Source organism: Acomys minous (assembly GCF_964271855.1).
Source record: "Acomys minous genome assembly, chromosome: 5".
NCBI lineage: Eukaryota > Metazoa > Chordata > Mammalia > Rodentia > Muridae > Acomys > Acomys minous.
The window spans coordinates 8,630,521-8,644,755 of NC_140494.1; the positions used below are offsets into that span (position 1 = coordinate 8,630,521).

The 14,235-nt window shown below is 45.4% G+C and overlaps 1 protein-coding gene across 1 annotated transcript in view; it reads right to left on the reverse strand.

The window, feature by feature from the left end:
• Positions 1–3,040: 3,040 nt before the first annotated feature.
• Positions 3,041–14,235, reverse strand: part of SFMBT2 (Scm like with four mbt domains 2) — a 158,446-nt gene continuing 147,251 nt past the window's right edge. The window contains exons 20-21 of the mRNA XM_084783978.1: positions 13,682–13,810; positions 3,041–4,721 (exon numbers count right to left, since the gene is read on the reverse strand). Coding sequence (XP_084640104.1) covers positions 4,581–4,721; positions 13,682–13,810 — 270 coding nt within the window. The 3' untranslated portion in view covers positions 3,041–4,580. The remainder of the gene's footprint in view (positions 4,722–13,681; positions 13,811–14,235) is intronic.

Consider the following 14,235-nt stretch of genomic DNA (forward strand, 5'->3'; position numbering starts at 1 on the left):
TTACAGCAAATGGAGAGAACATGCCCTTTGTCCTTTCAATTTCAACAGTAAAGACACTGATTTTTTTCTCTTTTATGTACCAAAACATACACAAGTTATGAACCAAATTTCAATACAAAGTGTTAAACATAGAACATGAAAGTTAAAGGGCTGTCAACACTGGTGACAAGAGGCCTCTCTGCTTCCAGAGGTCATCTTAGCTTGCATTCTGAATAACAGGTGAGATGTTTACTTTTTCCATTATTAAAAAAAACCCTTCCTATCAGTTTTCATCATAAAGTAATTTTAAAAGAAAATGTTGTTCTAGAACTTTCCTTCTTCAGTGTTCTTCTTTGTCTTACCCAAAGCACTGCTCTGCTTCGGTGCTATGCCATGACCTACATCCTCACCAGTACTGAGGCCTCGTCATCAAAAGAAGGCTGAACAAGGAAGTCTATAGCTCAGAAAACTGAATCATTACTCATCATTTAAACCACAAAGTCATTTTCACTAAGACCCCGAGAGACCAGGCAGGACAGCAGTTACGATTGTTTTAGTAAATGGGTCATAAACACCACAATTTTATTTTGTAATGGAATGTTTTGGATACCTGTAAACCACCCTACTTTTAAAAGCTATGAGAATTAAGCAACTTAAAGCTAATCCAATTAAAGAGAGTGATTTTCAGAAAATTTGTGAACAGAAAGTAATAGTGAGCACGTACGAGAATCATTGATTGTATGGTTGCCATTTCACCTCCTCCTTGTTATTTAATTATTGCACCAAGGAGACACAAGCAGTGGATGTCCCCAGAGACTTCTTCCATAAACACTACTCTTAATTTACATTTTTTCCTTCCAAATAATTGCACACTCATCACAACTCTCTAAAGACAGAATAGAGAGTAATTGCAGCCTAGATTCACTATCTTAACCCAAAAGCAGCAAAACACAACAGAGGTCTTCCTATGGTTTTGTTCTATTTCTATATACAGAAATAAATATAAACGGGTGTTATACAAAATAAGCATGAGCACCCCGAGTGTTTCCGAAACTAAGGGAAAACTCTCAGGAAGCGGCATTTGGTGTAAGACAGAAGACAAAGCCAGTGTTTGCTTCATACAAAACTCACGGTTCTGTGAGACAGATTAGGAGGGACTCATCTTCAAAAGGCTGATCAAAAGGAACCATCCAAAGATGGCAGTAAAGGTTAGATGTGGCAGTGTTAAGGTGTGGATCATTTTAATTTATTGAGGATCAAATCAAAGCAAACCCAAGAAACGATCTTTTGAATATGATCAAATAAGGTCTAGGGCCTCAAACAGCTGCAGAGCTCAAATGCTGCCTGTGAGGCTGACTCTGATCAAAGGCATCTCATTTTAAAAGTGTCAGGCCAGTTCTCCAAGCTCTAGATTAGACACAGTGGTGAGGGACACCATTGTTGGATAGCAAAGATGGGCGATGCCAGTATACTCTGCTTTGATCAGGGTATGTTCTATTTGGTGGACAGGATATATTTTTTTTAACAACACAGTACAAACACAGTCCAGAATTTAGGGGCTGAAACAAACTCCTTAAGTCTCAGGGTGGGCATAAATGATGGGTTGTCACTAAGGTTTCCACTCCTTGGTTACATGGCACAGACTCGGAGCTGTCTGCTTGGCTGTTTACAGGAGGTAACGAATGGTGTGATGCACCAAGGTACACGGAAGAGAGGACTTTGGTCCCAGAAGACTATCAGAGAAATGAGGAAATGACACAACCCAGGAAGGGATGAGGGGAGGGAATCATTTGATGGGATTTAGACTAGAATATTTTGGCATACAGGTTGCGGCGATATGGGAGTATGCGTATTGTACCCATCTATTTTTCTTGGCGCATACCCATATATTTCCCAATTGTTCGTTGGCAATCAGCCCTGTGTTTAAGACAGAAGCAGGTGAGAGGTGAGCCTAGAGAGAAACAAAGCCCACTTTACAATCTGGTGACAAAACTGCTGTTCCCAGGATGAGCACTCCCTCCTGGATCGAAGCTCTGGACAACACTGGCAGCTCTCAGAGGAAACTCATCCCCTTTGATCCTCACATCCTTCTCAAGTCAGCGGGCTGGGCCGACTGCACACTGACAGCCACTATGATGAGGGTGGCCCCTGGCTGGCACACTTCTGTTAGGATTCCTGCCATCTCTTCCTTGCCAAAGTTGAAGACCAAGAGTGATGTTAAAGAGACTGACCATGTCCAGAGAGAGACCGATGTTAAACTGCAAGGCTGGGGCATTTGCCTCCACAGGAAGAAGGAGTTCTGACCAGTGCTGGCCATATCCTGACCGGCATTCCTGTTAATGTTCTTCTGGCTCTTTCTGTGGGCTCAGCAGACCTCTAGGAAATCCTCTTGTTCCTGAGCAACACCTCCTCCTCTGTGTCATTACTGGAAATGAGAAGGTGGCATCTGTTCTCAAAGTAGACCATGTCCTAGCAATGCCATATCCGCATCTTGGTTTCAGATGCAAAAGAAATAGCTCATCTTGAAAAGGCCACAGTGAAGGATCAGGAAGGAGTCAGCACAGGAGAAATGCCACCCCCACCTTGAAATAAGATGCCCTTTCCATCCGAAACATCGAGCATTTATGGCCAAAAGCATGTGGCTGGGAAGGCAGGTCAACTGAGGAAAGTTCAACCTGTAGCTTAGAAGAGAGACATCCAACTGCAAGCCAACCTCATAGGCATCAGCAGGGGCAGCCCCCCCGCCTTGCAGCTCCACACAGGACACAGTTCAAACCATCAGTCGTCTCTAGGCACAACCATTCACCAAATGTCTATAGCCTAACCATAGAAAATCAGCTTTAGGGGGAACTAAAGAGTCTAAACCACAAATGGTTTGCTGTCTGGTTTCATCAGCAACCATTGCACAATACTGAGAATGATTAGCACAAGCAACCACAGTTTTCAAAGCCTGACAGACTGACTACCAGGCCTTAAAATGCTGCTAAATACAAGCAGTTATCAGCTTGTGACATCATGTTCTGGGGCAGTTGAGAGTCTAGTCAAAGGGAAAAGAGTAACATAAGTATGGTAGAATATGAAAAACCACAGAGCAAAACACTAAAGCCCATACAGGTGTGAAGTTAAGCTTCCAGAATGAGCCCTCCTAAACTGAGTAAATGTTTGGTTTTCTTGCATGGTGTTAAAAAGGCATGGAGGGGACCTCCACACAATAATGTACCTCATTCCCTTTGGGTTTGCAAGCATGGGTTGAAATGCTCTTGAGAAAACACAGATGAAGTGCTGGGTATAAAAGATCAGCCACATTTTGTAACCACTGATTATTCTACAAATGACTTGGTGAAGTTTCATAAGCAACCTCAAAGAGAGTAAAGTGCAGGAAGTGGAGGGTTAACTTCTGTGGCTGCATTCCTCTTCTCATTTTAGTCTACCTGGGCTCCTCTCTAGCAGGAACGAGGGGAAGGCTAGGGGAGATGGTGTGCTCAACGCCCTAACGTTTCCCTCACTGGGAACTTAGGTCCAGAGTGATGGTGAGTTACCCAAGGACAAGAAATTGGCCCTTAGCCAAGTCAAGATGGAAACCCACGGGGTCCAGATCACTATCTGCTCTGCTATATCATGCTGGGGAATACTGCTTCCGTGGGCTTGCTTTCCATGTGCCGAGCCAGGTACTAGCAGGAGAGAGGCTCAGAAGGACTCGTTTGCAGCTGTGTTAATATTTCTAAGCAGATGCTTCATACACGCACACCCACACGCACATAAAAACAAAACAAAACAAGATGCTTCCCCCAAATCTTTTTCCTATGCTTGCCCCCTGAAAGCTTTTTTGTTAATACATAATTTGGTATTTCCCTAATGTAGCAACCTCCTGACCAGTTACAATGATCGTAGAGCACTGGAGCTATGGTTCTGCTAGAGACTACAGAGAGTGTGTGCCACCGCCAACGGGGTTAGGCTCTGTTTGCATAGCTGTCTCACTGTAAGCCGCCATACTTGGGAAAAGGCACCTCGGACAGAGGACAGAGCGCAGCGCACCCTTGCAGACCAGCATTCTGAATCCGAGCCTGCAGTTGTGTTGGAGAAAGGAGCTGTCAGTGAGATGAAATGGGATAGCAGGTGACTGTAAACCACAGTAGTTTGCACGTGTGTGGAAGATACAGCTGCAAAGGAGCCTGAGAGTAGGTGAGTGAGTCAGTCAGGCAAAACTGCCAGCAAGGCAGGTGCTCAGAGACACCCAGTCCATCTTAGTTTTCCAAGAACCTGGACCTAGGATGAGGAAACCTGGCTTACAGGAAGTTGCCTGGTTTAGGTGGGAGAAAAAGAAAAAAGAAATGTGGGAAGTCCAGAGCCAGGGAAGGTCTGTCTCAGGACCTTGAGTGAACTCCCAGAAGCTGCTGCTGCTGTGGTCCTTCTGTGTGCTTTAAAAACATGGGACTATCAAAGGGGCTGGTGCACGAAGGAGATTCCGGGTGTCTGGTTTTTTTGGAGATCCTAAATGAATGTGCCATTTGACAAAGCCTGGAAAATCAAGGTCTCAGTCCTGGAAATCTTCACAACAAACAGCATCATCAGAATCAGGAGCGGACCGCAAGAAGGCCGAATTAGTTGGCATACTGGGCGTAGAAAGCCACCTTAACTCTCTCGATCTGATGGCATAACTTGATAGCAGGTCCCAGCTTCAGCTCCATGCACTCTTGGACGGTTGGGAGAGTGAGCAGGAGGAGCGCCTGGCCATCGATGTCCTGCCAGAAAACAAAACCATGTTAGAGAGCAAGCAGCATAGAATTGGAGGATGTGCTTTTGTCATGTCAAGCTTTGTTCTGGAGCTAAATATGTAAAGAACTGTTCTTTCTGCTTTTAAGTTGGAAGCCTATTATCAGAGGTGACAATTAGGTGACTATGGAATGTTTGTGTTAATAAAATGTGTGTGTGTGTGTGTGTGTGTGTGTGTGTGTGTGTGTGTGTGTGTGTGTTTGGGGTGTATGTGAGAGCAGGGACATATATGTAGGTCAGAGGGAAACTTTGGATGTTGGGCTTCACCCTTGTTTGAGACAGGGTCTCTCTGCCAGGCTAGCTGGACTGTATTCTGTCTCTACCTCTCATTTCCTCATAGGAGTGTGCTGGGATTGCAGATACATGTACAGTACTGTCTCTGGCTTTTCGTGTGGGCTCTTGGGATGCCAACTCAGGTTATCATGTTGCATAGCCATCACACAGACCGACACACAGACAGACAGACAGATAGACACATGGTGATGTGTGAGCTATACCTATCTGGCCCACATAAAATTACCCATGGCCACATAGTGATAAAAATGACCAGTCTATACCAGTATTGTCACAGGCACCAAGGCCTAAACCATTATTTGTTGCTGATGAGATCATGGGACCATCCTGCATTTAAACGGCACACAAGCCATTGTCATATACCAATCAAACACCCCTAAAAACATCTCTGGAAGAAAATCTTCTACTATAGAAACTACCCTCCAAAGCTATTAGTGCTAATGGATCGGCCAGATGTACAATAAATATCAACATAGATACATAAAAATATATTAAAAACAAGACTACATGGTACCTTTGGAGGAACCCACTAGCAAGCAACAGACGCCTAAAGAAATTAATGGAATACAGAGAATACAGACAGACAAGCCAATGGAATCAGGAGACTGGCTCCTGTTAAGAATGACAAATTTAGCCAGATGGCGGAGACTGGAAAGAAGAACCAAACTGAAACCCTGCAGAGCTAAAGAACTGACTAAGCAAAACAGCCACAAATGCAAGCAGGAGTCTCAGCAACTAGACAGACAGAATTCCCAACTTGAAGAGGCTCTTTTTGAAATTGCACATCCAGACCAAAAAAAAAAAAAAAAAAATGAAAGAGGGAAAAAGAAAACAGCTGAGCCTTAGATACCACTAAGTGAGTTACTATTCAACTGAGTGTCTTAGAAAAGAGGGGAAACCCAGAAAGTAGGACTGATGAAGTAATAGCCTTAAACAAATGAAGTCTTAAGAAAAATATGGACAGTCAGTTCAGGAGGTTCAACAGACCACCAAAAGACATAGTGGGGTGAAACTGCCCATGAGGAAAAAAAATGTCTAAAACAGCAAGAATAATGTGTTAAGTTACATATGAGGGAATCCTTATGAAATAATAACAGACTTCTCAGGAGACATCTTCGAGGGAATGTCACATTCAGTGTCCCCAAAGAATGAGTACAAGGACTGCCAGAGTGCTATAGCATGAACAGATCTAAATAAATAAATAAATAAATAAATAAATAAAATAAATCTTAAAGACACCTTCCAGAAGGAACACATTGCCACCTGCTATGTCTTTGCTCCCATGGTTCCACTCCAACCCTCCAGTCGCTGCCTGCTCCAGGACCCTCAGTGCTAACCGCACTCCACTCTCACCGTTCTACAAGGACGCCCACTCCCACCAGCTTTCTGGTTCTGCTCAGTTCCCAGGCTACTATAATTGGCATCATCGTCCATGACCCAATTCAATGCCACCTATCTCTTCCATAGTTTCTCTGGTTAAAACGGTAATTTCATGACTGCCAGTGACACCACACCATTTCCCCCTGGTCTGGGTATCTCCTAATTGTGTCTGTGTCCACTGCCTCAAACCAAGCCCAAGTTTAAAAGGGGAGTTAGTTCTAAGGGTGCTGTTGGAAGAGGGGGGAGCATAGTACCAACCTGGAACAGAAGCAGACAGGCAACATGCCTTTGGGGTTCTGCCCTGAGAGGCGAGCCTGCTTCCCTGAATTCCACAGGGAAGCTAACTTTTTATTGCTGGGACTAAGAATAGGAACTAATGGCCGAAAGAAGCTCTAGTTGCAGGCTCATACATTAGTTCTAAACAATATGATTAACTAGAGAGTCTTTGCTCTGCTTTTCACCTCAGAAAAATTAATTTAAAAACTAGACCCAAGACCTAAAGGTGGGAAGAGCTTAGCATTACAGCTTGCCCACATCGACATCTGGGGCGCTGGCATTTTCCTCCATCTTTGTTTTCAGTCTTCGGGTCACAAAGCACCTTGCACAGGGATGTTACTCTAAATTCCAGGAGAATGAAGGCTTATTTTGCATACGACTGGCTATCAAGACATCTACAGCATCTCCTATTGTTAAATTTAATTTTTGAGAATTTTATACATTAAGTACTGTATTTACATCATGTTTACCCTTCTCCTTTCCTGCCCCCCAACTCCTCCTGTTAGCAATCCTCTCAAGATTTGGGGAAAAGAATCTCTCCAGAAGTTCTCACCCTCCTATGATGTATCATACCCTCTAAGCAGGCATGATAAAGGCATGTGACTGTCTCCCAGAAAAACAGGTGACATGCCAAAGGGGAGAGTATGGAGGGGAGACAGGGAGATATCTAGAATGCACATAAGGCGATGATGGCGCAGCCAGGAACATTCCCTCCGTTCTTTAAAATGGAGTTCACAGTGTGTAGGGTTTTAATAGAATGTAAGTACCGAGTCATGTGTGCAGGAAACTGGGCTGAATACTGCTGTTTGGCTAAACTGACACACTGTCGTGCTGCCCTCTAAATATGTGTGCTTGTGCTTTGCCCACAGACAAATGCTGCTCCCGGCTTTCATCGGCGAGGCCTCTCTTTTCAGTGAACAGTGGTGAGTGCACAGACCCGAGGCTACTCAAGATGCTGAGATTAAGCACAGATAAGTGCTCAGGCCCAAATGAGCTATGTAAATCATGCCTTCTATGGTTCTGGGAACACTGTGGCAGGAGGCAGGGGAAAGAGTTTCCAAAGTACCTTGGAGGCAAGGCACAGCCATTGCACTCACGAGTCACAGCAGCTGTGGGTAGTTGCACGGGGACTGCTTTAGAGCTGGCCCCTCCACAGTCAGGCATGGATGGAGGAAAGCCTCAGGGCAGCCCTACCTCCCACTGCTTGACTATTGGCTACCTACAGAGTCCAAGAGGGTGAGAATCATTGCCTTTAGCTATGCTCCCACTTGGGTGACCACAGACAGGTCCAAGCCAATGGTCACACAGGTGGCCTTGGCAATGGGTTGCCTGGTTTGGGGGAAAGGACTAGTAAATAGGGTGAAGAGTTGATAGAGAGAGCGGAAGAGGGAGGTAAGAGAATGTGGGTGGCAGAAGAGAGAAATCACAATACATTATAAACATGCGTGAGACTTCTAATAACAAAATTAATAAAAAGGAAAAATAATTATTAAATTATTATTATTATTATTAGGGGCATTCAGCATCTTTATCAAAGCAGATGAATGTCCCATGACATGTTAAGTTAGCAATTTTAAAATATGCTTTAACTACAGGAACAAGAACATTATATGGGGGTGGGGGCTTAAAATAAAAAGCTAGAAATGATGAGCAGGTTCCGTCTGCCTGATACAGGCCACTGATCTTGTTTAACTTTTAAAATCATTTTTTCATCTGCTAAGGTAATGTAAGTAATAGAAGTAACAAACCTTGGCTGTAGTTGTGTAGAATTCGGTCAGCAAACAATGCGGGGGATTGCGAGCTACAGACTTGGCACCCATGTGTACATACTTTAAATTATGTATGTCAAACCCATTCCGGCTTTGAACTGTGAGTGCTTTAAAAGAAAACTTGGCTTAGGGACAGCTCGTTGATAAAGCCCTCTGTATGTGAGCATGAGGACCACGGCCTGCAGCCTCAGCCCTGGGAAGGAAGAGATGGTGAGATGCTAGCTGGTTATTCTAGCCCAATCACGGAGCTTCAGATTTAGTGAGAGACCCTGTCTGAAAAAAAATAAGGTGGAAGGCCTGAAGAGATGGCGCAGTGATTAAAAGTGCTTGCTGTTCTTGCTGGAGACTCGCAGCTGGCTCTAAGTCCAGCTTCAGGGGATCTGATGCTCTCCTTTGGCTTCTGTGGGCACCTAAACTCAAATTCACACACACACACACACACACACACACACACACACACACACACACACACACACACACCGGGACGGGGTAACAGACAGACAGAAACAGAGACACTATTTCTATTTAAAAAAAAAATAAAGTGGTCTCCCTACAAACAAGTATAACTGGACACATGAACATATACATACACACATGAGGGGAGCAAACAAGTGAGAAACTGCTTCTACCATGACCCATGACCTTCCATAGAAGGTACTGGGCCATCAGCCCACTGTTCTTTGAACCAGGACAGGATCCCACAGCCCGCTGTGCAGCAAGGTGGTAAAGGCCGCCGTGGGGTCACGGCATTAAGGAGAATGGCAGACCTAAGAGACGCCATGCAAGCTGGAGGAGGCCGCTTACAAATGATGTCAAGGACAAGACCCTGAATTGGCATTTTTCAGATCTGATGCCCCCTCCTGTCCAGGCCTCAGCTCCTGGCCACACATCCTGCCCTCAGGCTTCCCACAAGGAGGAGAAGAACAAATAGGAATTGACTGCTCAGCTCCCTGCCTACTGCTTAGCCAGCAGCAGTGGCAGCGGCAGCAGCAGCAGAGCGATGGAGGCCCCAGTTTTAAGAGGGGGTTTCAGCTTTGAGGTCTTGGGTTGGAGTGTAGGAAAGAATCCATACTGTCTGGTGTAAATTTCAAGGTTAGCAACCTGGAAAAGAAGCTGATAGAGGCCACGAGACTTTAAAGGTGGGGGCGGGGGGGGGGGGGGTTGGGGCGGGAATTGGTTTACCTGCATTCCACAGAAGCGGCCTTTGGACGTCTGGGACTGAGGCAATGAAAGCCTCCATGTGAGATGTGAGGAGGGAAAGGGCGAAGGCCAAACAATTTGATTTATTTGCTTAGCGATCCTTCACCCTCTTTTGTAACTGGGAAAAATTCACCCAAAAGTAAGGCTGATATCCAGAGATGGGACATGCTGAAAACGCAGTCTTTCCATAGCTGAGGCGATGACTGCTACTTCTAAGCTCCACATTCACTTCCCTTTCTCCCTAAGTGATGGATAAGACGATTCCTGGGGGTCACGGTTTGATAAGACTAAGCTACACGGAACACAGCTAGGCCCCTAAAGGCCCCTAGGTTTGGCAACTGGCCCATCCGCCTGCCACTGCTGTGCAAAGACTAACCCTGGGCTCACCCTTACGTTGGACTCCCTCCTACTGTAGATTCCACATAGCCGCGGCTTGTTGCATCTCATCGTGCGGTGGGAAATAGAAAGTGGGAAACAGGAAGAAGCTGTGCTAAAGGGGACAGAGATGGCACTGCAAAGCATGTTAGAGTGAGTGGAGGAGTCCACATGTCTCCGAGGTAACCTTTGGTTCACTCTGTTAGGAGTTTGCTTTTTTTCTTTCTTTCTTTCTTTCTTTTTCTCCTGGCTTGTGTAGGTTACAGATCAGAATCAGCTGGTTCAATTTTTATAAATGTGCTCCTATATCGTTCGTAAATGCTGGCTGACAGATCAGTTGTTATATTAAACAGGATTACTAACAGACTAGTAATTTTAAGGAGACAGACTCGGATAAAACATGTGACATGAAAGTTAAGCAGACCCATCCTAGCTGCAGAAGGAATAAAATATGGCACAGTATACAAGACAAAAGTCACACTTAGGGCACGGAAAGTTCATTCCTCCTTGGCTGGAGTCAGAGAAGGCACTTATTTAGTGGAAGCACCTGGGTTGCAAGGGCGTGGATATAAAGGGTCCTTCTGATGTGCTAATTCCTAACCCTAAAGCTGATGGCCTTTAGGAAGCTGACCTGATCCAGAGGACCATGACCTAACCCGGATGGACACATTGGATGCAGATCACCATGGGCCCCTTCCCATCCTTGGTTGCTGTTCGCTTCCTGTCTCTCGTGAAGCCTGTGGCTCTGCTTCACCGTGGCACTCCATGAAGGCCGTGCCACACAGGGTCAGAAACAGCAGACCCACAAGGCCCGTATACTGACAGAAGTGAAAGCAGAAGTCTCTTCTTTAGACTGCGGTGGAAGTGGACGAACCCTGTGGGCCAACGAGAACTGAAGAGATCAGCGATCCTTTCAGGTTCTCCTAAAGTCTACTCTTGCGAGCAGACCAATCGGCAATGGGTTGTAAGCACAGAGATTATGCTACTCGGGGGTCACGTGTCTAAAAACACATGGCCAATGTGTGGACTTTGACTGTATAGTGCCTAGATTTGCAGCATGAAATTATGGAAGATAGATTTTTTTTTTACTAAGAGGCTGCCACAACATTTAGGAAATCAAAGGTGTATGTACTAATAATGGAGATCGCGTGATATCTGCAGTGGCTCTATCTCTGAATTTCTAACATCCCTGGGCATGAACGTGCATGGCTACTACATCCCAGACACTGTGATCTCCTGGGCAGGCAGGTGAATAATCTGCAGGCACCTCGTTGATATGACAGCTCAGAAAAGGCTTGCTAGAGGCCTTGCCCAATCAGAGCGCTGACATTTGGGCAAAAAACGATGATAGAAAGAATTAGTAAAAATAAGTCATTAAAAACCTAATGGACCAGAAAGGACTCGAGTGTCCACCCTTTAGACAGCCCAGCAGGCAACTCTCTCTTTTTTTTTTTTTTTTAATTATAACCATTGGAAATCCCTAGTGTGAAATGCAAAAATAATTGGGAACAAGACTCATCCATTAAAGCCCACCTAACGTCTAAATCAAGGACAAAGCTTTTAGCTGATGTCAGGTAGGGTGGGTGGAGGAAGCTTTTGCCTGCACCTTCCATCTACAGTGGGACAGGCCAGCACTGGGCATTTCCTTGAAACACTGAGATATTGCTGGAGACTGGGCTTAGCAGGGATACAGAGGAGGAACTTACAAGCAATGTTTTAGCTTGCCTCTCCCCACAAGCCAGCATCTCGCTGAGGATTCACCCAGCCCTCAGCGCAGTGTCCACACAGAGCCTGCTAGCATCCCTACTACAGATGTTCCTGAGTGCCCACCTAACTGAGAATCTAGATGTCATAAAAACATAAACAAAAATAGAAACAAAACAAAACAAAACACTTCCCTTTATTCTGGCTCAGAATATGATGTTTCTAAAATGAAAATGGGACGTCTGAGCCTAAACCAAAATAAGACTTGAGATTTATGTAGAATGACACATTCCACCGTCACATTTTGGACAATATAAGGCAGTACTTGCTCAGTATATGTTGAATGTACACATGGACCAACATAGTCATGGTGATGTCTTTAAACATGTATGGACAGGATTTGGCATGTAGTTGAATACAACAGGTTTCTGCTGTTGTTGTTTGTTTTGATCAATTCTTGGCAGTATCACTATGACTTAGTACCAAACTGAGAAAACAGTGCCCCAGACTCTATATGGGATTTATAACTACAGCTTTGTTTGTTTCTAAGATGGAGATGACGTCTTATCCCTAAGCCCTATATCAGCTAAGCTACAGCATTGTTCACCATTTCCTCTGACCTGTCTATGTGCTGCAGGGAAGAGATGGGCCATTACCCGTTCCTCAGGTCAGGAAGCGCGTCTCCCTGTCTGCCTCTCTGTCTGTACCCGGAGAAGAAGAGCCATGAGCGCCAGAGCACCAAGAGCAGGAGCTCCTGTCTGGCTCCTGTTTGTGCCTTCCACATGACCTTCTGCAGAAGTTTCTAGAGTGAATGAGATTAATCACTTTGCCTCATGGATAGCAGGGCTTGGATGCCAAGCGCTACACTTGTGGGAGTGAGGAGGATGGAGGACTTTGCCTTTTACAGCCTATCGCTGCACTGACATGGACAAAAAAAAAAACAAAAAACAAAAAACAAAACAAAAAAAAACTGTGTGAATGAGAAGTCAGACTTTTTCTTTCTGTCTTAATATTTAAAATTTAAAAACAGACGAGATATTTATATTTAATCGACGATGTGGAAAGTAACATTTAGAAAATATTACGTCTAAAAGACAGATACTTACTTTGTTGTCATCTGTACCTCCGCCCCCCTACTCCCCACCGTGGGGAGAGGAGGGGTCTCTGCCACAGTTCCTAAACCCAGGTCGTCACCTGACTTCCTTCCCTGGCATACAAGCTGTGAGATGAAAGCGATTCTTTCCTCTCCAGGTTGATTTTTGGCCAGCAATTCTATCACAGCAGCAGCACAGCAGAAACTGGTACCAGACAGTGGGTTATAGCTGAGAATGAGGGTGGAGCCTAGAGGTTCACTCCTCCCCTGGCAGAAACAGCTACCTCTCTGTCAGAAAGCCCTCATCCCTATGGGACAAGTAAGAACCAGGAACAGGAGTCGTGTCAGGGGCATGTGTTGACTGCAGTATGCAGCCAAAAGGCAAGTGGAACTGTTTATCCCTACATGGTGAGTCATGAAGGAGCCAGACACGAGAGGCAATTCCTTGAAGACCTAGAGCCTCAGGGCTGGGAAGACGGCTCAGTCAGTATATATAAGTATGAGACCCGATCCCGAGAACTCACTTTAAAAAGCTGAGTGTGCTGGAACGTGGTTGCCATCCCAGCACTTGGGAGGCAGAGACAAGCGGGTCGCTGAGGTGCACTGGCTTAGCCTACTACGTGAGTTCCAAGCTGGTGAGCGAACTTGTCTCAGAAAAGTGACATCATTCGAGGAATGGCACCCTATGGTGTCCTCTGGGCTTTATATGCACATACATGTACACGCATGCACACACACACTCAAAGACTCACACACATATGCATGGACATACAAACACACAGAGATAACAAGGCTTGGAGTCCAGAAAATAAGCTGATGGCACGGAAAGCCACTGTACCTGCTCCTGAAAGATCTTGGCCAAAGGGGCGCAGTCTGTCAGCTTAATGAATCGTACCACGTCAGTGACCGTCCACTCCAGTGGATTGCTCTCAAGAATCAGCCTTTCTGCATCTTCTTGCTTCTTTACCTGCAGGGAGGGGGTGGGGGGATGTCACTGCACAATGCAGGGACAGCTGGATTGTCTTAATAACCTCTGCATCTCAACACTCCTGAGTCTCTCACTAGGCACACAGTCACAGAACTCAGTCTGTATGGAGTTTCTTAGCAACCTGGCTCTGGTGACTTCTACATCTCCAAGGACCTGAGTATCTTTAAAGGCTCAAACACCGTTAGCAACAAAAGCTACAGCAGGGCTGGGGAGATCACTCAGTTGGCAAAAAAAGCTTGCCACCCAAGTGGAAGGACCTGAGTGTGATCCCCAGATCACATACTAAAAAACAAACAAAACCCACAAAAAAACAAAACAAACTGGTGGTGCTGGGGAAGTGGAGGCAGGAGGATTCTGGGAGTTGCTGGACACCAAGCCTAATCTACTAAGCATGCTCCAGGCAC